A 25,951-nucleotide genomic window follows, 5' to 3' on the forward strand; every position below is an offset into this window, starting at 1 on the left:
AATTTCTTATAATTAAGCATAATAATCATGATCATTTATAATAATCATGATACTTTAATTTTCACAAAATAAGAGAACTATAGAAAAGATAATTTTTCCTAAAGAGTGAGGAGTGAGTGTACCAAAAATGGCAACATTGGCAATAAACTTCTGTTGTGTCAGTTATAATGGCAACATTATAGTGTCTTAAAGAGTGATATTTTTTGTTGATTTATTTTCTTTGAATAACTTTCGTTGATTTATTTACTTTAAAATGAATACTCAAAAAATTTTACATGGGAAGTAAACTCTAAATATTTATGTCTATCGTTTATCTTATCGAAAATAAATAAAATGAGTGTTAAAAAGGGAAAAGGACCGGTTTTCGACCCTGGTCTTTGCAGATGTTGTGGAGCGATGCGAAAATGTCGTGTTTTGAATGTGGAATACGAGAGTTCTGGCCAGAAAGAGGTCTACTGTGACATGATAATGGATTGCTTTGGACTTTTGGTAAGTACCATTAACCTACGAAACAAATTAGAGGTTCTTTAAGTTTCTGAGTAGGTCTATAGCATCGTAGCTCATGTGTGTATTCCAATTATGAAATTAACGGCACGATTACGATTCTTACGGCGCCAAAATTTGAATGCGGATCCTTATAGATCTCGACGAGACAAGACGAAAAGTAAGAATAAAATTTTTTGATATCTCGCTTAGTTTTCGAGATATCGATATTTAAAAATCGAAAAATAAAAAAAAAAATATTATTTTAATGATGTATTTCGATAGATTTTTGGAAAAGAAAACGAAAACAAAGAATATTTTTTTTCGATATCTTGCTTAGTTTTCAAGATATTAATAAATACATTATTAAAAATGTTGGAATTTTATTGAAAAAATTTTTTGAAGATATATTTTATCCTTTATTATGATTATCACCATTATTATGATAATAATAATAATAATAAAAAAAAACCTAACCTAACCTAACCTAACCAATACCAACTCAAATTTCAATCACCTCTAACTTCGTTGTCTCTGCCCGATTTCTAATTATTTTGTACCATCGTACTCGTCTCAACGATACCTTTTCGTACATACTACTTCCGTTTCTCTCCGTTTTCTAAATTTTTAAATATAAATTTCTCCGTTTTTCAAAAATCAATTTTTGGTTTTTCTCATTTTCCTCCGCCGTTTCTTAACGAATTCTCTTCATTTTTCTTCTACCGTATTCTGCACGTCCTCCCCTATCCGGAGATACCAGTCGCACCCGTTTCCGCCGCGCCGTTCCTCGGCAATTTCACTTTTAAAACCAAAAAATCGAAATTTTCGAATAATTTTTGAGTATCGATATCTCGAAAACTAAGCGAGATATCAAAAAAATTTATTCTTACTTTTCGTCTTGTCTCATCGAAATCTATACGGATCCGCATTCAAATCTTGGCGCCGTAAGAACCGTAATCCCCCCAAATTAACTTATTTGAACAATTTGCAGAAAGTTTTCATTCATACAGAATTCACACAGACTTCTATATAACCAATCCCAGATATAGCCCGCGCAAAACTGCTAGTCCGCTCTGAATATAGAAAAGAATCGCGTTGCCATAGCAAATTGTATGACTACACCTGCTCGCAACAACTTCAGGGCGGACTAGCAGTTTGACGGGGACTATAAGATTCTTACATGAAGTCGACCACCATCCTTAGATTTTTACATGAATCAACCCCAGATAAGATTACATATATGCCTACCTGAGGTCGGCAACATATCCGCAGCGACCCCTGAGGACTTAGCTGAAATGCCTCTGTAAAATATGTCTCCCTTACTACATCCTTCAAAGCAGAACACAGCAGCACTTAACACTCCTGTTATTAGGCTAAAATAGGTGTCTCACTAGTCTCGCCGGAGACGAACCACAGAGGGTTCTACTGCGTTCAACCAACTCCAATTCGTATTAAATTCTTGTTACTCTATTACTCATAAATACACATTTAATTATAAAAGAAAAATGGTTACGTCTTATAAATAAAATTCTCGTGACACAATGTTAGTTACCGTACTCCTCCGGAACGGCTTTACCGGTTTTCACCAAATTTTATATGCATATTCAGTAGGTCTGAGAATCTGCTACTATCTTTATTTATACCTCTAAGTGATAAGGGTTGTTCACCCTTAACATTTTTTTATTTATATGGCAACACAACATTTGCCGGGTCAGCAAGTATTTATTATAGAATGTTTCCAGCTAGCCCATCTAGATGGTAAACCCAACGAGAGGCTGATATGCGCCACCTGCGTCCAGAGGCTACGGGAGGCCTTCACATTCCGGCAGCAAGTACTCCGCTGTGAGGAGGTGTTTATCCAGATGAAGATGGACAATTCTGTTGAAGGTATCAAAAGGTTTTCCAACTTTCTTAGACTCAAAGCCATTCAAGCTTAAAGTAATAAACCAAACAGTAGTAAAAGTCACTCAGAAGTTATTACTAACTGGTAATAAGTTGTCTGTATACATAATAAGAATGTGTCATGTGTGTCTCTAACTATATTTTATGACACCTTACATCCCATTGTGGCGACCTCCCGCTACTCGACAAGAGATGGCGCCACGAGTATTCTGAATCACGCTATCGAAGTTTTCTAAATATCCTGCATGTATACAAGTTCCGAACTGGGACTGTCGGAGCGCGGCCGCTCCCCGGGCATGATCACCTAGCCCGGCGGGAGATCTCCCTTTGCCAAACCATAATTTCTAATCTATACTTTATGACCATAGATTAGTAAAGATACTTCGCGCCTTGAAATTGAATGAAGCCACAACCGGCTTATTTTAGTAAGTTCATTTTTTGAATTCTTGACAAATAATAATATTTTTAGAGAAAATTTTCGAATAAATAAGTAATATTGCGTAATTTACGTAATAAATAAATAATTATTTCGAATATTTTAGGGACATTTTAGCACGGAGACGTGGCAAAACATTTTTACGCAACTATTTCAATTCACAAAAACTGGGTACAATTTCTTGTTAGGAGTGAGTAATCTTGACTAATCTATGTTTATGACATTACGATAAATATAGTTTAAAAACTAAAACCACGACTAAAATCGTGCAAGGAAAATCCTGACGATCCTGATGAGACAAAATTAGAATTGGACAAAATTATTAAAATCATGTATTGTCATCGGTTTTTGATAAGTATTCAAAATTTTGAAATTGATCGGACAGTTCAAAGTGGGTAAAAATCGAGTTCTATGATTCCGTTACATACATGCATACAGAACAAAAATTAAAGTGTGGTAAAAATGAAATACACACCTTCTAATTTATTTTCATTATTACGTCATGATACATAATTATTTAAATACAATAATATTTTCAAAATCAAAATCAAATCAAATCAATTTTTTGACGTGACAACGTCTTAAATTAGGTTGCGGCTGGGAGTCACTTATGAAAAAGTGTAACGCCCGGTAACGTTACGATGAGTCACCGAACGAGAGAGACGCCCGCCGAATGCCTTGCGTCTCTCTCCCACTCAACTATGATCGGTCTGCCGCGCGCGCAGCACTAGAGAATTAGGCGCATTGAATCGGCGCATGCTTGTGTCTCTGTCTTTGTCTTTCTCGAACGTTCTTGGCGTTGGAAAAACAAGAAAGCGTCACAATACAAGTTCACACGTGTGGTTAAAGTATCGTCAGCTGTGTCTGTAGTGAAAATATGGAGTGCTTAGATTCGTCATTTATCATTTACAACAACTACAACAATAAAGGTAAATAATTGTACACTGATATTTCATTATCGTAAACTATGATTGATTGATTAATTGTTAGATTGACACAAAAGTTGAGAAACTGAGTTTATAGGTTATGTCATACTATTGATAAATGTTGATAGTGTTAAGTAAATTATTAGTTTAAAATTAATTAATTAATTAATTATTATTTTACAAATTTCTTTTGAAAATTGCAACCATTCCATCAGTATTTTCATATGACGTTGTCACGTTCAACTATCGTCAGTAAACCGACTTTACAGACAACCGATTTTTTTAATTCAAAATAGGTTCTTTACAGAGCACTTTTTGAATGTCAATACAACTACCACCACTTCACAAGGAGTTTCGTTTTTTATTTACAACTACAATAATATTTTTACACAGCTTACATCAGATTTCACAATTTAAGTAGACTAAAATGGACTAAAGCTTAACTAAATATGATAGCAAAAACCCTCTCATTATTCTAGATAGCCGGATCGAGCAAGCGACAGTTGAGGGGGCGCCTAAAGTAGAGACAGATATTGTTAAGGAGGAACCAATGGAACGAGACCCTTCGCCTTGCAGAGATGCCCTAGCTGACGACATGTCTGACTATCGTAAGTATCCGAGGGTAATGTTTAATCATCAACAACTCATTACTGTCCCACTGCTGGGCACGGGTCTCCTCTCAGAATGAGAAGGATTAGGCCATAGTCCACCGCGATGGACAAGTGCGTATTGGTAGACTTCACATACCTTTGAAAACAGTTTTTCCTCCTCAAGATGTTTTCCTTCACTGTTTAAGCAACTTCTAATGCACGCAAGTATCAAATTAACTTCTTAGACTGGGGGCATCCATTCCACTTTCCGTGGTCTTCGACGACCTTACTCTACCACTGCCATTAGTGTCGGTAAGAAGCTACGGCCGTGTATGGACATGTGTAATCAACCACCCATGCGATTAGATTCGTACAAGAGGTCGGCCACAGATGCGCCGCTACCCCTGAGGACTAAGCTGGAACGCCTTGGAAAAGTATGTCTCCCTTACCACACTTCAAACCAGAACACAGCAGCGCTACACTGCTGTTATTAGAAATAGATGTAGCGGTGCCGCCGGAGTCGAACCACAGAGGGTTCTACCAAATTTAAACTTCTTATAGTGTGTCTAATATTTTTACTTCCAGAAGATGCCGTGAAATCTGAAAATGATGATTCTAACTCAAATGACGATATGCCATTACAGCAGATGATCACGAACAACTCCAACAGACACACAGACACGACAAAACTAAAACTAAATGATGGTAAAACTGAGAATACCACAGACTTGGATAGAAGAAAAACATTAGGTGAACATAAGTCAGAATTGGTGGCGAAATATCCGAAAATTGAGGAGAAGGTGTGGAGACCTCAGAGCGTCAACGGTGCCACGACGTCACGGAGAATTGTTATAGGTGTTAAGAAGAAAAGTAAGTTGGAATGGAATAAATAGAATAGAAAATCATTATTTTATTTTATAATATAGGACTAGCAGACGAGCATACAGTCCACCTGATGATAAGTGGCTACTGCCGCCCATGGGCATCTGTAATCAACCCCAGATAGGATTAATATTCCTACCTGAGGTCGGACGCAGATGCGCCGCTACCCCTGAGGACTAAGCTGGAATGCCTCGAAAAGTCTGTCTCGAAAAGTCTGAAACGGAACACAGCAGCGCCTAACACTGCTGTTATGAGGTAAAAATAGTCGAACCACAAAAGGTTCTACCACCTTCAAAATGTTCTTTAATATGTAAGGTACTCATAATTTATGGTAGAAGGTGGTAGAACACTCTGTGGTTCCACTCCGGCGGCACCACCGCCACAACTATTTCTGTTATAACAGCAGTGTAACGCTGCTGTGTTCCGGTTTGAAGGGTGTGGTAAAGGAGACATATTTTTCCGAGGCGTTCCAGCTTAGTCCTGAGGGGTAGCGGCGCTAGTGGCCGACCTAAGGTAGGAATCTAATCTTATCTGAGATTGATTACAGATATCCATGAGCGGCAGTGGCCACTTACCACCAGGTGGCGTGGATGCTGATCAACTACTCATATATAAAAAAAAAAAAAATGTTTCTCTTTCAGATATTCCGATGTCAAAATTACAGCAAATCATGCGAGAGCGAGACCCCACATACATGACAGAGACAAACATATTGACCATAGTGGAATACTCTTACATATGCCCCTTCAAGTGTAGACACAATCATCTCCTATGTTATTACTGTGGGCAAAACTACTCAGATCCAGCCGACCTCAGAACACACACACAAAGCTCCCACCACCCAAAGAAGTTTAAGGTCACCGAACACAAGAACATGGTCAAAATGGACATCACTAGAATCGACTGTCGCCTCTGTGACGCGAAAATCGATGATCTAGACGAGTTTAAGCGGCACATCACTAGCGTACACAAGAAAAGCTACTATTTCGAGTATAAGGATTCGGTTTTACCGTTCAAACTGACGAAAGATGAGCTCAGATGTGCTATATGTGCTGTTCTGTTCCCATATTTTCACGCGTTGAACAAACATATGAACGAGCACTACAGTAACTATGTTTGTGAGACATGTGGACTAGGTTTCGTTGATAAGGGTAGGTTTGTGATGCACCAACAACGGCATGAAGAGGGTGATTACCCTTGTGAGGTCTGTGGGAAGGTCTTCAAAGCGTCCTACAACAGAGATCTGCATATCGACAGGGTTCATAAGAAGCGAGGAAGGGTTTACTGTCCCAAGTGTGATGTTATGCTGATGTCCTACCCTCAAAAGTTGAAGCATTTGGTGGAAGTGCACGGAGAGGCCCCGATGAGCTTTCCTTGTACGATGTGTGAGAAGGTATTCGATACGAGGCGTATGCTGACTATACATAAGCGGAAGGATCATTTGAAGGATTACCGGTGAGTTGTTTAAAGTACTGGAGTCCGCGCCAAACTTCTAGTCCGCTCTGAATATAGCAACGAGTGGTGTCGCAATAGCAAATTGTAGATATTAGCGCAGTTACACCTGCACGCAACAACTTCAGAGCGTACTAGCAGTTTGGCGCGGATTATACCAATTATGGATAGCGATCTGAGCTTGTTGGATTGATAGTGCCAGTTAATAATAATCAATCTATCCAATGTTTTCCCTAAAAATTATTGAAATTTGACAATTTCTTCACATATATATTGTGAAATTTCGGGATTTGGTAGCCAAAAGTCGGATAGATCGTTTATCAATAACAAGCATAGATCGATTTTTGTGGCCAAACACATCGATTTGTTCAATTATTCCTCAGACGTAGCAATGCATCTGCCAACCTCAGATAGGAGTCCAATCTTATCTAGGGTTGATTATAGATGAGCATGAGCAGCAGCAGCATCAGGTTGATAGCACGTAACTCCGCTATTTCAATATCAAAAATTTATAAATAACTAGCTGACCCGGCAAACGTTGTGTTGCCATATAAATAAAAACATGTTAAGGGCGAACAACCCCTATCACTTAGGGGTATGAAAAATAGATAGTAGCCGATTCTAAGACCTACTGAATATGCATATAAAATTTGGTGAAAATCGGTAAAGCCGTTTCGAAGGAGTACGGTAACTAACATTGTGACACGAGAATTTTATATATAAGACTAGTTTTTACCCGCGGCTTCGCCCGCGTTTAAAAAAAATAATATAACATACTTAAAACTGAAAATTCGTACCTTCAATTTTGCTAAAGATCATCGCTTGATCAAATGCATAGTTTACGATTCAATCCTTACTAAAATCGATTAAAATAATCGATTTATTGGGTCCAAAAGATCCATTCTCCGATAAAACTATCCTATGTCCTTTCTCGGGTCTCAGACTATCTTTGTACAAAATTTCATTAAAATCATTTCAGTGGTTTGGGCGTGAAGAAGAGACAACCAGACAGACAGAGTTACTTTCGGATTTATAATATTATATATATATATATTTCGGAATTGGTGGTTCTTTATCGCTCATCGTAATCTTTTGTGGGCTTCAGTGGTCATTGTTACAAACACAGGAATTACTTCGATTAGAATTAACTTAGATAGGCAGGTATAAGTAGCTCGAGGAACGCGTGATAATTTTAGTGTCCGCACCGGCCGACCGCCAACAGTAAAGTCTCGTTTCGCTCGCAAGCCCGGTCGGTTCCCACACCGGCGCATTCCAACACTAACTTTATCAAGTGCCACTAGATGGCGCTAGCGCTCCGGAAGCGGCTCAGTACCGCCATTTCCGACATATATATATAATATATATAAGATAATTTTTGAATTTTTTCAGGTACGAGTGTCAAATATGCGGTCAGAAGTTCTTCACGCGTTTCGCTCTAACTAACCACATGCCAACGCACACTGGTGAGAGGAACTTCAAGTGTAAGGTCTGTGAGAAGACATATCCTCGGTTGAAGACCCTGAAGGACCATATGAGGATCCATACGAATGACAGACGGTACCGCTGTCATATATGTGGACAGGCGTTTATACAGAATTGTAGCTTGAAGGGCCATGTTAAGAGCCAGCATCCGGAGTATGGGTAACTTCTTTTTTTATAATATAGGAGTAGCAGACGAGCATGCAGTCCACCTGATGGTAAGTGGCTTAAAGGTAACCCTCTGTTTGACTCCGGCACCCCCGTCACACCTATTTGTTATAACAGTGTTAAGCGCTCCTGTGTTCTGGTTTGAAGTGTGGTAAGGGATACATTAATTAATTACCATCAGGTGGACTGGATGCTCTTTTTTTATTATTATATAGGAGTAGCAGAGCATGCAGTCCACCTGATGGTAAGCTACTGCCGTATGGACATCTGTACAACCCCAGATAGGATTAGATATTCCCACCTGAGGTCGGCCACAAGCGCCGCTACCCCTGAGGACTAAGCTGGAATGCCTCGAAAATATATGTCTCCCTTCAAATCAGAACACAGCAGCGCTTAACACTGCTGTTATTAGGCAGAAATAGCTTAGGTATCAATCTAATCTTACCTAAGATTGATTACAGATGTCCGTACGACAGTAGTCACTTACCATCAGGTGGACTGCATGCTCGTTTGCTACTTCTATATTTAGGGTTGCCACCTTTTTGATGTGAAACATCTATAGCCGCACGTAAAACCGATTTCCGGCGTGGCGACGCATGACGTCGCCACGCTATACGATGGTATATATATACAGTCTATATGCAATAGTGTGTGCGGTGTGGCGACGCGTCGCCATTTATTGCCATTTTATTTTATCATTATGACATATTTAGTTCCTATCACAATATGTTCTTTTCTGCATATTACTTTTACAAAATAATGTCGATGTTTCACATCTGCCAGGCGTCCCGTGACGGCTCACATTGTTTTTCTATTTTTTAGATTTTTTTTAATCAAAAAATGTAGTACTTTTGGGAAATTCAGACAAAAATAGTATACATCTATTTTCAATCATTATTTATTTTTCCATGAGTATTTATTATTACTTTTCGCTTTGGCCATCAAGGTTCGATTATTTTTAAAATGAATATAGGCATCTGAGCAATTTAGGTCTGTATTAAAGTAAATTAACAACTCATTTTTGATTAAATTAATAGATGATCTATTCCTTTCTTCTCTCCATTTCACATTCATAACGGAAAAAAATCTTTCTGTACAAGCGGAAGTTGCAGGAATGGAGAGAAGAAAGGAAATGATTAAATATATTTATTAATTTTTTGAAAATTGAATCAGCGATAAAAATATAGTATTTTTCGTGCTATGTTGTTTTTCTATAATATATAGTACAATTGACTAAAATATAGAACGATACTATAGTCTGATTCATAATTAGGTGTCCAAAATGTAAACAAACGCATTATGTAAACGAGAAAACATTAGAGTTTGATCACAATCACGAAAATGAATAATATCAGTTACGAAACTTAAAAAATGACAGCACAAGAAATGTCTTGGATTCCGATTGTGTTACCATTATCACATTTTAATTTTCTACCATAAGCCTTGTTTTTTATTATTATTACTGTATGGAACGAAATTGAGGTGATATAAATATTAGAAAATGTGAATTAATCTTAATTTATATAGATTATTATTTTATTATTGTTGTAATACTTAAATATCGACAAAAATAAAAACTACCATTTCTAACGTATTTTCTTGATAGGTCAACACCTTTGTTTACATTTTGGACACCTAATTATGAATCAGAGTATATTTAATATAGTACGGGTGGCAACCCTATCTATATTATAGAAAAAATGTTTTACTTTTCCCCACCTGATGTAATCTAAAATAATCGTGGCTAATTTTTCTATTATCAATTAATTTAATGTATTTTATATTTTTTATATCACTCACTAAAATTATGGCATTGTAAAATAAATAATAATGATATTGTAATATAATTATGTAGATAATAATAATATAAGATTTTAATTATAAGTTAATTATTATGAAATAAGCAATAAGTTATTTTTAAATATTTATAATGTAGTGAATAGAAAATATATTAGTGTTTTTTAAATAATCTTTTCATTTATTTCATCTTTTCACTTGATAGCTATTCACCTACGTCATTAGGTTGTGTAAAACTGGGGTTGATTACAGATGTCTATGGGCGGCAGTAGCCACAGTCCGCGCCAAACTGTTAGTCCGCTCCGAATATAGAAACAAGTCAATATTAGCGGGTTTGTGACATCGCGGACACATCGCGCAGTTAGTGTGCCCTTACGTTGCTACTGAGTATATGCTTATACAGTAGAATCCGTTTACTATGACTCCGTATAATATTGACCAACCGCGTATTATGACGTAATTACACAGCGAAGTTTGGTTTTCATATAAAATTCTTTGTAAAAAAAACGGATATAATGACTTCCCTTACACTTACAGTGACATGTCGCTTATCATGATCCATTGTCGATAAATTATGTCCGGTTTTAATGACCAACATGATGATTTTTTACATCTTCGGTAATGTTCGTTGATCTTTGTGGTCACGAAACCTAGACTCAGATTCTTTAGCAGCACCGGAAATGTGGAAAGATTATGTTAACATTGATAGCGCTCTCCGCACATCCGAAGCACCAACCGATGAAGATCTCGTACAGAACATTAATGTTAAGGAACAACTCAAAAGTGATAATGAAGAGGAAGTCGAGGAAGAACCATTACCTACCGCAGAAGAGGCATTAAAGGCTTCCTTCGATGTCATTATAAACGGATTCCACTGTAGTTGTGTTCGACCGCATTGGCTCTCTGACTACACCTGCGCGCAACAACTTCAGAGCGGACTTGAACTTTGGCACGGACTATACCTATCTACATTTATATATTTTTTAATCATAATAAGCATTAGGAATATTTAATTTATAGCGTAAATAAATAGACAAGTTAACGGGTCTTTATTATCGCACACCATAGATTAGTAAAGATACTTCGCCGCCTTGAAATTGAATGAAGCCACAAACGGCTTATTAGTAAGTTCTTTTTTTGAATTCTTGACAAATAAAAACATTTTTAGAGAAAATTTACGAATAAATAACTAATACTGCGTAATTTACATAATAAATTATTATTTCAATTTTTATTTATTTTAGGACATTTTAGCACGGAGACGTGGCAAAACTTTTTTACGCAACTATTTCAATTCTCAAAACTGGGTACATTTTCTTGTTAGGAGTGAGTACTTACTAAGCCGCACTCTAGTACGAGTACTAATCTATGCCGCACACACGGAACTTGTACATTTTTAAATAACTCTCACCAAAGAGTACCAATAGGTGCCATAAAAACTACATTTTCAACTTGTTATAGTCCGCGTACAACTGTTAGGCCGCTCTGAATATAGAAATTAATCGCCATAGCAAATTGTATGACTACACCAGCTCGCAACAACTTCAGAGCGGACTGGCAGTTTGGCGCGGACCATAACTTATTCACGTATTATATAAGGGTGGTTAGGGGGAGGGGGGCTCTTAACAACGAGAAAAATATAAATGTTAATTATAATAAAACACATTTATGTTTAATAAAAGCATTATATATTATATTTATTAGGTTGGCAGCAACTTCCCGCCATTTTAATATTTCATGTGTGTTATTGCCTATTTTTTTAAACATTCGGCAGAGATAGTTTTGTACCCGCGGAATTTATGATATTGAGATTTTTTTATAATATAGGAGTAGTAGACGAGCATGCAGTCCACCTGATAGCATAGTCCGCATAAAACTGCTAGTCCACTCTGAATATAGAAAAGAATCGCGCCGCCATAGCAAATTGTATGACTACACCTGCTCGCAACGACTTCCGAGCGGGCTATCAGTTTGGCGTGGACTATAAGTGGCTACTGCCGCCCATGGACATCCGTAATCAACCCCAGATAGGATTAGATATTCCTACCTGAGGTCGGCCACAGATGCGCCGCTACCCCTGAGGACTAAGCTGGAACGCCTCGGATAAGTATGTCTCCCTTACCACACTTCAAACCATTCCATTTCTGTTATAACAGCAGCACTTCACACTGCTGTTATAACAGAAATAGGTGTGACGGTGGTGCCGGAGTCGAATCACAATGTTCTACCACCTCCAAACAGTTTATCGAGACTATACAACACATTTATCACATCACACTACAATCAACACCATTTATTATCAAATAGCGATTCTATTCATGAAAACTGTCGTCCACATCCAAGCTCTGATGCTGCCTCTTCATATGGTTCTTAAGATTAACGTTTTGCGTGAAGGAGGCATTACACAACACACATTTAAACTTCTTTTCATTGCTGTGTGATTGCATATGAACTTTTAGCCCTCTGAGCCTCGGAAAACTCTTCCCACAGTACTCACATCTAAAATTCCGTTCACCAGTATGACTCGACATATGTTCTCTCAGTCGACAAGGTAAGTAGAATCTCTTATCGCACAAATCACACTGATGCTTCATTATTTTTAAATGTAACCGTCTGTTATGTTCGCGTAAGGATTTCCGACTGTCGTACGCTCGGTCACAGTGTTCGCACTGATACATTCTCACCTCACCGTGCACTGACATCATGTGCCTATATCTCAGCATATAGGAAAAGAATAATTCATCACATTTATTGCATTGGTACGCCGCTTCCTTCCTATGCATCCTCGCTGTATGTATATACCTCGTGTACTTCGATTTGAAACTCTTTCCACATTCCTTACAACTGAAAGTTTCGTCGACTTTTTGATGTGTTTTCTGATGCAACACAAGCATTCGTTCTTCGAAGTAATGCGCTCCACAGACATCGCAAATGCACGTGCCGAAGTGTTCGGCCATATGTTTTTTTAGCGCGTGAAAAAAGCTAAAGGTAACGCCACACTCCATGCAAGACAGATTTGGCGTTAGTCTGAATTTGAGAAAATCATCCGGCACTGAATGCATTACTTTCCCATGATTAACTATATGTTGTTTAAAATTATCCAAGTCCACAATATTCTCTGGACACAACCGACAATCTATTCTATATGTATCGATTTGTAGTTTTTTATTCAACCCGGTATTTTGTAAAACAGTTTTAAAATCTGTCGGATTATGTGTCAATGTGTGCTCCCTTAATTTATCGGGTTCAGTGAACTTTTGTCTGCAGTAGATACAGAAGTAGTCACTGAAGGACGTATCAAAGGGACAAGCGTAGGAATTCTCCACAATAACGGTTAAATTGTGTAGAGATCTTATACTTTTGTCCGATTCCTTATTCTCGGCTTTTTGGAGGTACTGTGTTTGGTTATCTGAAAAAACAAGAATTGATTTTAAAAATCTACAAAAACAAATAGTTGCCAAGTGCAAGTGAGCGAGCATGGAGGGTTCCATACCACCAAAATGTTTATAGTTTTACTAGCTGACCCGGCAAACGTTGTGTTGCCATATAAATAAAAAAATGTTAAAAGTGAACAATCCTTATCACTTAGAAGTATGAAAAATAGATAGTAGCCGATTCTCAGACCTACTGAATATGCATATAAAATTTGGTGAAAATCCGTAAAGCCGTTTCGGAGGAGTACGGTAACTAACATTGTGACACGAGAATTTTATATATATACTAATATTATAAAGAGGAAAACTTTGTTTGTTTGTTTAATTGTAATGAATAGGCTCAAAAACTACTGGACCGATTTTAAAAATTCTTTCACCATTCGAAAGCTACATTATCTACGAGTAACATAGGCTATATTTTATAAATGACATATATTTGATAAATAGATTTTGAGGCAGTACAAAGTTTGCCGGGTCAGCTAGTAAGAATATATTAATAGAGAACTTCACCATCAACCGTCTGTATCTCGCGCAGTCTGTCGTACATCTTCTCCATATCAGCCAGCATCTGATTCTTCTCCACGAGCTCTTCCTTGCTCACCTTCCTCCTACGCCCGTTCACACACTTCCTACCACGACGGTTTTTTACCGACTTCTTTCTTGTAGGCTCTACTTCTGCTTTCACATCAATATCCATTTCTGAAATGAAGTGTAAGTAGGTAAGTAAAAAAATTAACAAAATAATACAACCGACTTTCATGTCACTACAAAGTAAAAAATAATTCAAATAAATGTTGGTTTAGTACGTAGTTCTGAAGTCGGCGCTCAATATATTTCGTTGGATAACGGCGTAAACAGCGTGTCCAATATGAGCGCCGCGGAAATATTTTTTATCCAACAAAAAAAACATCGATATCGGTTCATAAACCACGAAGTTATCGGCGCACAAACATAAAAAAAAAATATTAAAACATATATACGGTCGAATTGGAAACCTCCTCCTTTTTGGAAGTCAGCAGTTAAAAACTATATGTATTTTTTTAAGATTACAGGTACGCAGGTTTCCTCACGATATTTTCCTTCGTCGTTTAAGCAAGTGATAATTAATTTCTAATACGCACATAATATCAGAGGTGCCTGGGATTCAAATCTCGGATCGCTCGATTGACAAGCCACAATTCCACTAAGATATCACTGCTTGCCTAAAAATTTCTGGTGCCTACATCACCATTACTCCATCGCAACACTCGCCAAAACGTAAGATTCCATCCACACCAACTGTACTCGTGTCCTCGATCCTCCACGGTTCAGTTTGCATGGACGTTCTTGCTACGAAAATGCAAGATGTGGAATGAACTTCCTCCCGAGATATTCCCGGAGCGCTATGACATGGGGCTCTTCAAAAAAGGTGCAAAAAGAGCTCTCCTTCAAAGCCGGCGATGCATTGGCGACTCCTCTGGTGTTGCAAATGTCCATAGGCGATGTGAACTACTTTCCATAAGGTAGCACGTCTACTTTATCATTAGGCTCAAATATAATAAAAACTAAATAATACTTAAGCAACCTCACCACAATCCAGATGATCCACGCCATCATCATGGTCAACTTCTATTTCTATATCAGCTTCTTGTTTTTCCTTCTTTACACTGCTCTCTGCTTTCACATTGCCCGGTAACTCTTCACCTATAAAATTTATATTTTATAATAAAATATATCCTACCGCACAAATGCTTATATACAAGAAGCAGACGAGCATCTGATTGTACGTGGATACTGCCGTATGGACATCTGTAATCGACGCCAGATAAGATTAGATTCGTACCCGAGGTTAGCCATAGATGCGCCACTACCCCTGAGCTAAGCTAGAACGCTATGCGGTATGTGCGGTATGCATACCACACATACCGCCGTCCTTTCCGGGGCTCGCTGACGGGCGGTTCGAGCTCCCACTCTTGCCGCCCGCAACCCCGGAAGCCCCCTTTTAGTCGCCTCTTACGACAGGCAGGGGATACCATAGCCCTATAGGGGTCCTACCACCTTTAAATACCAAGTCTAGTTCAATACCATCATTATGAAGCTGTATACTGGAGCGTAGCAGCCGCTCTTCACACTGCAACACCTGGAGACGGAAGCTGGTAGCTTCTCGGAGACGGGAGACACATGTGGCACATATAAGACGCTCCTGCTCCTCACTGTCTAAATGGGAGAGCTGAAAGAAATTCATTATTAATACTAGTTGATAGGTAGAAACATAGTTTGTTTGGGGAAATATTAGAGATGTGACAAACTTCTAGTCTGCTCTGAAAATAGAAGCGTGTTGTGTTGCAACAGCAAATTTTAGATATTAGCAGGATTGTCCCTGTAGTCCCGGGACTAGAATAGGGCTACGGTATCCCCTGCCTGTCGTAAGAGGCGACTAAAAGGGGGGTTCCAGGGTTGCGGGCGGCAAGAGTGGGAGGTCAAACCGCCCGGCCAGCGGCCCCGGGAAGGACGGCGGTATGTGTGGTCGCATACCGTCGTAAACACCAGACGGTGTGGTGAGTCCTGAAGCTCACCTAGGAGGAGCCCGAAGTGGCAACGCGTTCAGAGGACTTCGGTTGCGTTCCGTAGGAGATCCCGGAGTCCTCTTGGCAACGCTGAGGACGGCCACCGGGGGGGTTTTAGTGCGGTAAGAATCCCAAAAGGTACCCTGTGTCGCTCCTACGACACTGGGTACCTTTTGAAGGTTTCCCCCTCGTAAACAAAAAAGAAAAAAAAAAGATATTAGCAGGAAGAAGACAGTGCGGGTCCCACTTGGCACCCGTCAGGTGCCCATACTCTCTCACGGTTATAATCCGCGCCAAACTGCTAGTCAGCTCTGAATTTGTTGCAAGCAGAGGACTATATATAAATATGGTAGTGTGTGCCCTTACTGTTGCTACAGAGTATATGTGTGTGGTTGTGTTCGACGCATTAGCTCTCTGACTACACGTGCATGCAACAACTTCAGAGCGGACTAGACATTTGGCGTGGATTCTAACACTCCTATTTCTAGTGTGAAGCCATTCTTGTGTTTAAAGGGTGTGTGGATGCCCGCTGACTTATATATGAAGCATCGTTAGTCCTCAAGTTTTTATTTTTCTTTATATTATAAGTAAGCAAACAAGCACATAGTGCTCTGAAGTTGTTGCGCACAACTATAAGCTATATTCCGTACTAAAGTAAGGGCATACTATTGCAGCTATGTACCAGTGGACGAGAGCGGGCAGCAGAGGGTGCCGGGAGGGGACCCGCACTGTTTTCGTCCCGCTAATATCTACAATTTGCTATTCGACGCGACTCGTTTATATATTCAGAGCGGACTAGCAGTTTAGCGAGGACTATACCTGAAAGTAGGTGGTAACTGCAGCCTATGGACATCTGTAATCAACCCCTGATAAGATTAGATTCCTACCGGTCGGCCACAGATTCGCCGCTACCCCTGAGAGCTGGAATGCCTCGTAAAAGTACGTCTCCCTTACCACACCCATCAAACCAGACACAGCAGCGCTTAACACTGCTGTTATTAGGCAGAAATAGGCGGTAGTGCCGCGGGTCGAACCACACAGGTAAGGTACACCTGTCAGGTTCTTTCAACAGAAGTTCTGACTTACCACCAAACCAAAACAATCGAGGAACATATCAGAATATATTTCCTTATGGCCCAACCATTCGTACTCCACGTTTAGCAGTCTACATCGCTTCGTAGCTCCACAACATCTACATAGGCCCGCGTCAAATAGTGGGCCTTTCTTACTTGCACTCATTGTTAAATAAATGTATTTATAATATTAGGGACAATGCAAATTTAATTTGTAAATAATACGATGTCATTTTTCTTTGAATGACATTGACAGTTTGCGAGATGGCAATGGGGCTGCAATCTAAAATCGACTAATCGAAAGACCGATTTTTGGAAAAAAACATCGATGTTATGTATATCGATGTATTCTGTAATATAATATTTTAAAATATAAAGATGTTAACATAATACGAGGTGTTTTGTATAGAGTACATAAAAGACATGGGCCATGTTTTGAGGCAATCGGATTTTTATTTTCATATTCTCCAATATATTAGGTTCACGCAAAAAGTATAGTAACCTATTGGGTTCACGTTATTAAAAAAGGAACAAACAAAAAACAACCTTACCAGAAATCATACCCTTATAGACAAGAAAAGCAGTGGTTAAGAAACTCGGCCTCCCCATCGAGGGATCCGAGATTCAAATCCCAGGCACGCACCTCTGTTTTTTCAAAGTTATGTGCGTATTAGAAATTAATTATCACTTGCTTAACGGTGAAGGAAAACATCGTGAGGAAACCTGCATACCAGAGAGATTTATAAAAAAAAAAAATTCAAAGGTATGTGAAGTCTACCAATACGCACTTGGCCAGTGCGGTGGACTATGGCCTAATCCTTCTCATTATGAGAGGAGACCCATGCCCAGCAGTGGGACAGTAATAGGTTGTTGATGATGATGAGACAAGAAAAGATAATTTTTGACACCAAAAAAAAAATTGCAGGATAATAATACCCATTGAAATAGGAAGGGTAAAAATACCCTGTATTTAATAATACTCTATTGGTAAAAATCGGTTTATCTCGATTTCCGGCAAGTGGGAGGGCTCCTTCCCGACTTCAAATCGCCCGTAATTTATTATTCCCTTTATTTTTATTATGTTATCTTCCTTATTCAATAGGTTTCATTCTGCACGGGTCTATTACGACAACCTATGGTTTGAAAAAAAAAAACAAAACATTGAATAAAATAATCAATTTATTTATAAAATAACCTAAAACAAATACAAATCAGTCTCACTGCAAACTATATTCTAAATGATGTGTCTTTATGTGTCCTTTCAAACTGCATTTTTGGACAAAGGCTTGCCCGCAAACCGCACATGCGAACCGCCTATCATTATTATGTATCCGCATATGCTCTCTAAGAGTTTTCTTCCTCGCATATGACTTCTTGCATACCGAGCACTCATGCACTCTCTCCCCGTTATGCTTTATCATATGCACTCTTAACTCGTTGTTCGTGAAGCATTTGTATGTACAGAGCTGGCATTGGAAGTCTCTCTCCTCCAAATGATCTCGTTTCATATGTCGAGACAAAGTGTAGCGTCTATCGAACGTTTTGTCACAAACATTACATTTGTATTGCAACGGAGCGACTCCGTGAACTTCAACTAAATGTTTTTGTCGTCTGAAATACTCTGAGAAGCGTTCTGGACATTTTGGACATTTGAATCGCTTAACCATCTTATGTACTGTGTCTACATGATTCTTATGTTTCTGTTGAGTTGTGAAAACCTTTTTGCAATCCTCACAGGGAAAATTCCCTTCGATATGCATGCTTTTAGTATGCACCTTCAACCTGTATTTCGTAACGAAGCCGGTTCCACATTCCTTACAAACATAGTTCCTGAAGTGTACATTCATATGTCTTTCAATCGAGCCGAACGTTTCAAAACTGAATCCACATACTTGGCACTCATACACGTTGGTCGGAGAGAGTTTGAACGGTATAACTCTGTCTGGATACTCTGTATACATTTTCTTATCGTGTATTTTTATTAAATGGGACTTTAAATCGCTCAGCTTAGGTATATTCTCATCACAAATTGTACATTTCAAGTCCGTTACATCTGCGTAGACAACCAAACACTCCGCTCCGTACCCTGATAAGATTTTCTTCAGCTCTGCCTTCCGGTGCATTTTCACCTGATGCCCTTTTAGCTTCTCTAGATTCTCATACACACTCCTACAGTAATAACAAGGGAAACCAAACCGATTCTTGCTTTTGAATGGAGTTGCATTAGAATTCTGTAGTAGCGTAGAAGCATTCATTATATGAGCCATTTTTTCTGTCAAATATACTTTCTTGTGGTCATATATAATCTCATGTTCAGACTCATCTATTAACCTTTCTAGTGTTTTTGGGAATATCAGTTTACCTGCGAAAGAAACACATATAGAAAGAATTAGAATTCTTAATTTGTCTCCTCACGCCGCCTATCTATTTCCGCTTTTTAATCAACCCCAGATAAGATTAGATTGCTACCTGAGGTCGGCCACAGATGCGCTACTACCCCTGAGGGCTAAGCTGGATTGCCTCGGATAAGTACGTTCTACCTTCTGTGGTTCGACTCCGGCACCACCGCCACACCTGTTTCTGTTATAACAGCAGTGTTAAGCGCTGCTGTGTTCTGGTTTGAAGGATGTGGTAAAGGAGATATACTTTTCCGAGGCGTTCCAGCTTAGTCCGCAGGTAGCGGCGCATCTGTGGCTTCACATAAAACCTATTCTATATGGAGATGTCCATAAGTAACAGCAAACTTACATCAAATAAATTTCAAGTACGACTTTAACTACTAAAACTTAATCAAAATGACAATGACGCTTTGACAAGGGGCTCTTCAAAAAGGTGTAAAAAGAGCTCTCCTTCAAAGCCGGCGATGCATTGGCGACTCCTCTGGTGTTGCAAATGTCCATAGGCGACGGTGACTGCTTTCCATCAGGTAGCCCGTCTGCCTTATCGATAGGTATAAATATTAAAAAAAAGACAGACGGACGGACAGACAGCGTAGACTTAGTAATAGAGTTCTGTTTTTACCCTTTGGCTACTGAACCCTAAAACGGACCTTGTAGACATAAAAAAAAACAAACGCTTTCTACACTCACAGCCCCACACTAGGATTCCCTGTGTCGTGGGTGCTATGGACACACACAGACAAATACACAAACACCCAGAGCCAGAATCAGAAATCTAAATTCATCATTTAGATATCTGTTTGGCCGGGGATCGAACCCGGGACCCTTTGCGCGTCAGACCGGCGTGGTGACCGCTCCGCCACGCGGGTCGTCGGGTCGGGGTAGAGTTGTCAAAAAGACAAAACCTCACCTTTCAACATATCCAAATGGTTGACGAACCCAGAGAGACTATTCGCGTACAGAGTCGTACGTGTGGGCAGACGGAAGTTGCTCGGCTGGAACTTCGCCACGAACTCCGCTTCGCCCTCCACTAGGGCTCCGGTGTCAACTAGGGCTTCGCTTACGTCTACGTTACTCTCATCTGTGAAAATAAAGTATTTCTATTGTAATTCAATGGCAAGTTTGGAAAAAAGTATTTGTTATTACTTTGAAAGTGGTAGAACTTTCTCTGGTTCGACTCCGGTGGCACCACCGCCACACCTATTTCAGTTATAACAGCAGTGTTAAGCGCTGCTGTGTTCTGGTTTGAAAGGTGTGGTAAGGGAGATATATTTATCTTGAGTAGCGGCGAATCTATGGCCGATCTCAGGTAGGAATCTAATCTTATCTCTTGATTACAGACGTCCAATGGCGGTAGTAGCTTACCATCAGGTGGCCTGCAAGCTCATCTGTTACATTTATATTATAAAAAAAATTAAGATGCTATACTCACAGCCCCATATTAGGAGTCCCTGTGACGTAAGTGCCATGGACACATACATACGAATTCACAAACAGCCAGACTCAGAACATACATCTAAACTTATCGTGTTTTATTTTTATAATATGGGAGTAGCAGACGAGCATGCAGTCCACCTGATGGTAAGTGGTTACCGCTGCCCATGGACATCTGTAACCAACCCTAGATAGGATCAGATATTCCTACCTGGAGTCGGCCACAGGTGCACCGCTACCCCTGTGAACTAAGCTGGAACGCCTCCGAAATGTATGTCTCCCTTACCACACCCTGCAAACCAGAACACAGCAGCGCTTAACACTGCTGTTATAACAGAAATAGGTGTGGCGGTGGTGCCGCCGGAGTCGAACCACAGAGGGTTCTACCACCTTCAAACCATTAATTGGTGCCTCTGTGACCAACATATATTTACCTTCATAATTACTAACCATTTTCATCCAGCAAGTCCTCAGAGTCATCCGTATAATCCCCATCCAGTCCATTATCCTGTGCTTCCTGGGTTTCCTGGTCTACCTCGTTTAGTAGCGGCTCCTGCTTGACCTCTCTCATGACCTCTCTCTTCACTACTAACTCCGCTTCCAGGTCATGTTGGATTGGCACTGAAAAGATAGGACTATATAAAATTCTCGTGTCACAATGTTAGTTACCGTACTCCTCCGAAACGTCTTTACCCATTTTCACAAAATTTTATATGCATATTCAGTAGGTCTGAGAATCGGCTACTATCTATTTTTCGTACCCCTAAGTGATAAGGGTTGTTCACCCTTAACATTTTTTTATTTATATGGCAACACAGCGTTTGCCAATCAAGATGTCATCTGGTGTCAGCATAAATAAAATAAAATAAATATATATGTTCAATTTTATTTATTATATTTTATTATTCAGGTTAGGTTTTGAAAGTATTCACTTCTGCCGGAACTCCTGGAGTGCAACCTATTTTTTACAAGCTTAGATTACTTGTGTGACTCAAATGTATGTAGGAGTCAGATCTGGAAACCTTTTTTTTATTTTTTGTCTTTCTGGTGAAGGATACAAAGTTCAAATCCCAAACAGACACAAACTTCTTTTTAATTATGTGCATATTACAAATTAATTATCACTTGGTTAAACGGAGAAAGAAAACATTCTGAGGAAACCATAGAGATAGTATTTTAAAAAAAAGTGACCAATTCCTTACAGTATTCCTTACCATTCCTACAGTTCCTTAAAGTCTACCAATTCGCACTTGTCAGGTGTGAGGCACAGGTGTCCTTTCAGAATGAGAAGGGTTAGGCCATAGTCCACCGCGCTGGACAAGAGCGTATTGGTAGACTTCACATACCTTTGAAAACTCCTTTTTTAAACATTTCTCAGGTATGCAAGTTCCCTCACAATGTTTTACTTCACCATAAAGGAAGTAATAATTAATTTCTAATACACACATTACTTTGAAACCTTTACTCTGCGATTGCGAGGCCTGCTTCTACACCACAAAGCTATTTACTTTTAAAGTATATAATATTACAGTATTTATCATACCATTAATAAACACAGTATCCTTATTAGCCAGCGAGTTCAATAATGTCTGTTCTGTGGTAGCCACCAACGTTCGGAAGGCGACAGCATCCCTCAGCCTGACGATACAGGACCAGCAGATAACCTGGCTTAGGCCTGGAGTTGTGGACAGCTGGAATAAATAGATGTATATGTTAAAAAAGCAGTGATAACCTAATAGTTAAGAAACTTGTTCTCTTGGTTCTAGTTATCACTTGCTTCAACTGTCAATCTACATGCCAGAGAAATCTTAAAAAAAAAAGGCTTTCAAAGGTTTGTGAAGTCTACTAATACATACTTGGCCAGCATGGTGGACTATGGCCTAATTGTTCTCATTATGAGAGAAGACCCGTGCCCAGCAGTGGGGCAGTAATGGGTAATGATTCTTATAGTGGGTAATTCGAAGGTGCTAGAACCCTCTGTGGTTCGAGCAGTAGGAGAGCAATGGGTTGATGATATATACTGGATAATTCGAAGGGTTCTTAAGATCCCTTTGTGGTTCGACTCCAGCACCTATGCCACACTTACTTCTGTTATAACAGCAGTGTTAAGCGCTGCTGTGTTCTGGTTTAAAGTGTGTGGTAAGGGAGAGATACTCATCCGATGTATTCCAACTTAGTCCTCGAGAGTAACAACGCATGTGAGCCAGGGTTAAATAAGACTATATAATCTTATCTGGGGTTGATTACAGATGTCCATGAGCACAAAAACATTACCCACCACAACAGGTCACTAAATAAACTTGTCTTAGTAAAATATAGCGCTAAGAAACTTACGAATAAGTTGAAACATTCCATAAACATATTGTAGTATATTTCCCGCGCTCCGTTCGTAGTGTACTCCTTTAACAGATCCCGGTGGTGACCCTCCACGTTACAACAACGACACTTCCCGAAAACTGTGTTCTTTTTTCGAGTTTCCATGTTAAAAGTATCTTACAAGAACTAAAGAATCACATTAATTATTATTCGACAATCGAACACTTTTCGTTACTTTACCGTTACGTTACGGTTCTTAAAGTAATTCAAAATACTAATAAACTATGTAGTTTGCTGTTTTTGTATGTATTTTGAAATAATAATCGTAATCGCGTATATTTATTTACAAAATTATGACATTTTTGACATATGACATAAAAATGTGAAGGTTACGAATAGGTTGTTTAAACGTTATAAGTTTGCAGGCCTTTGACTTTTCTTCAGTAATGCCAAACGTTATAGTGCTACAGATAAAATAATTTTGAATGAATACTGATCGTACAACCAAAACCATCTTGGTAGGACTTATGAACTATTTTTAAGGCATAGATAAAAAATACTCGTTATGGTAGCAGATAGTATTACTCGATAATAGATGGCGCCACAAGTAATATAACCTGAATCACGCTATCAAAGTTTGTATTATCTTCTACCAATAAATTTACTCCAAACATTTATAGTCATTAGTAATCATATTTGAAATTATCTCTATCTATCTCGCGTGTATACTGCCATGCATATTGTGGTCTTTCAACTTTTATGATGAGCTATTTAAAAAAGGTTTAATTTTAGCCACGCGCCATTAAAAAAGACCAAAGGAATTTGTATAATTTTTGCATTTTATGAGCGCCATTAAAAAACGAGATCTTTATAGCGCGCCAATAAAGAAACAACACATTATTTTGCATTTTTATTATTTTCATGTTTTTTATTATCCTTCCATTTCAGCTCTAAATTGGATTACCAATTCAACTAAGAGACATTACTATGTCATCAACAGTCCATCCCCTCCATATCACACCTCTGATGCTGCCGCTTCATATGATTCTTCAGACTAACATTCTGTCCATACGACGCACTGCAATGCGTACACTTATACTTCTTAACTGCCGCGTGGGATTGTAGGTGCACTTTCAACGACTTCAACCTCGGATAGCTCTTCCCACAATAATCACATTTGAAATTCTTTTTTAAAAGTTATTTTTTTTACCCTGTCTAATGCATTATTTAAAAAAAAAACAAAGGATTTTTTTGCAATTTTACCTTTTTACCATGCACAATCCACCATTAAAAAAGAGATTTTTGTAATATTAACACGCACAATGCGCTATTAAAAAATAATCTTATTATGTTTAAAGCGCCATTAAAAAACAAGATATTTATTGTAATTTATGTCATGTTTTCGCGCCTTAAAAAACAAGATATATTTTGTTATTTTTACCATGTAATAAGGGTCATGAAAGAAACAAGATATTTGTTTGCAATTCTTTATTTTTATGTTTCAATTTGAGCTTCAATCTACAATCACTTACACATTTGTAATTCAACAGTCCATTCCCTCGATATCGCACCTCTGATGCTGCCGCTTCATATGATTCTTCAGACTAACATTCTGTCCATACGACGCACTGCAATGCGTACACTTATACTTCTTAACCGCCTCGTGGGACTGTAGGTGCACTTTCAACGACTTCAACCTTGGGTAACCCTTCCGACATTAGTCCTAGTCACATTTGAAATTCTTTTAACAAGTATTTTTTTGTAATTTTTACCACGTCTAATGCATCCATAGATTCATAGATATATTATCCTACTAATATATCTATGCATAGATTAGTAAAGATTACTCACTCCTAACAAGAAAATGTACCCAGTTTTGAGAATTTAAATAGTTGCGTAAAAAAGTTTTGCCACGTCTCCATGCTAAAATGTCCCTAAAATATTTGAAATAATTCTTTATTTATTATGTAAATTACGCAGTAGTAGTTATTTATTCGTAAACTTTGTCTAAAAATGTTTTTATTTGTCAAGAATTCAAAAAAAGAACTTAATATAATAAGCTGTTTGTGGCTTCATTCATTCAAGGCGTCGAAGTATCTTTACTAATCTATGAATGCATCATTAAAAAAACAAAAGATTTTTTGTAATTTCACCATGCAATTTTATAATGCGCCATTAAAAAAAAGACATTTTTGTAATTTTACCACGTATTCATTAATATATCTAACGCGCTATTTAAAAAATAAAAAGAGCCTTGTAATCGTTTATTATCGTTTATCGCGCCTTTAAAAAACTTGAGAATTGTTGTAATTTTTGTCATGTATTCGCGCCTTGAAAAAAAAAAGTTACCATGTGCTTCGCGCCATTAAAGAAAAAACATTTTTTGTATTTTTGATCATGTAATACGGGCCAATAAAGCAACAAGATATTTGTTTGCAATTTTTTTATTTTTGTTTTAATTTGAACTTCAATCTATTATAGTTCGCGCCAATACCACTCTTTTGTCACTCAACAGTCCATTCCCTCCATATCACACCTCTGATGCTGCCGCTTCATATGATTCTTCAGACTAACATTCTGTCCATACGACGCACTGCAATGCGCACACTTATACTTCTTAACCGCCGCGTGGGA

The 25,951-nt window shown here is 38.5% G+C and overlaps 4 protein-coding genes across 5 annotated transcripts in view; 2 read left to right on the forward strand and 2 right to left on the reverse strand.

The window, feature by feature from the left end:
- The window catches only part of LOC140752749 (luciferin 4-monooxygenase-like), an 83,828-nt gene extending 71,484 nt beyond the window's left edge, over positions 1 to 12,344 (forward strand). The window contains exon 11 of the mRNA XM_073087090.1: positions 12,305 to 12,344. The gene's annotated coding sequence lies outside the window, so the exon portion shown is untranslated. The remainder of the gene's footprint in view (positions 1 to 12,304) is intronic.
- On the forward strand, positions 173 to 8,954 carry LOC140752745 (uncharacterized). Of its 2 annotated transcripts, XM_073087085.1 has the most exons (7): positions 173 to 489; positions 2,226 to 2,370; positions 4,227 to 4,355; positions 4,923 to 5,207; positions 5,861 to 6,674; positions 8,061 to 8,362; positions 8,557 to 8,953. In XM_073087085.1, the coding sequence occupies exons 1-6, from the start codon at positions 334 to 336 to the stop codon at positions 8,314 to 8,316; spliced, it is 1,785 nt and encodes a 594-aa protein (XP_072943186.1). In that variant the 5' UTR covers positions 173 to 333; the 3' UTR covers positions 8,317 to 8,362; positions 8,557 to 8,953. The 2 variants fall into 2 exon arrangements, with proteins under 2 accessions (XP_072943186.1, XP_072943185.1); XM_073087084.1 differs by having other exon boundaries at positions 8,061 to 8,954.
- An 83-nt stretch (positions 12,345 to 12,427) lies between the features above and the next one.
- Positions 12,428 to 17,417, reverse strand: LOC140752713 (uncharacterized). Its single transcript, XM_073087045.1, has 5 exons — positions 17,182 to 17,417; positions 15,614 to 15,758; positions 15,119 to 15,232; positions 14,052 to 14,248; positions 12,428 to 13,615 (listed from the first exon to the last, which is right to left on the reverse strand). Exons 1-5 carry the CDS (start codon positions 17,332 to 17,334, stop codon positions 12,428 to 12,430), a joined length of 1,797 nt encoding a protein of 598 aa, XP_072943146.1. The 5' UTR covers positions 17,335 to 17,417.
- Positions 17,418 to 18,329: 912 nt separating this feature from the next.
- Positions 18,330 to 23,675, reverse strand: LOC140752746 (uncharacterized). The gene is made up of 5 exons (XM_073087087.1): positions 23,336 to 23,675; positions 22,545 to 22,692; positions 21,452 to 21,622; positions 20,478 to 20,648; positions 18,330 to 19,530 (listed from the first exon to the last, which is right to left on the reverse strand). The coding sequence occupies exons 1-5, from the start codon at positions 23,480 to 23,482 to the stop codon at positions 18,386 to 18,388; spliced, it is 1,782 nt and encodes a 593-aa protein (XP_072943188.1). The 5' UTR covers positions 23,483 to 23,675; the 3' UTR covers positions 18,330 to 18,385.
- Between the last annotated feature and the right edge of the window lie 2,276 nt (positions 23,676 to 25,951).

This window comes from Epargyreus clarus, unplaced genomic scaffold (genome assembly GCF_041222505.1).
Source record: "Epargyreus clarus isolate Ecla_fem2 unplaced genomic scaffold, WU_Ecla_fem_2.2 ptg000025l, whole genome shotgun sequence".
Classification (NCBI taxonomy): domain Eukaryota; kingdom Metazoa; phylum Arthropoda; class Insecta; order Lepidoptera; family Hesperiidae; genus Epargyreus; species Epargyreus clarus.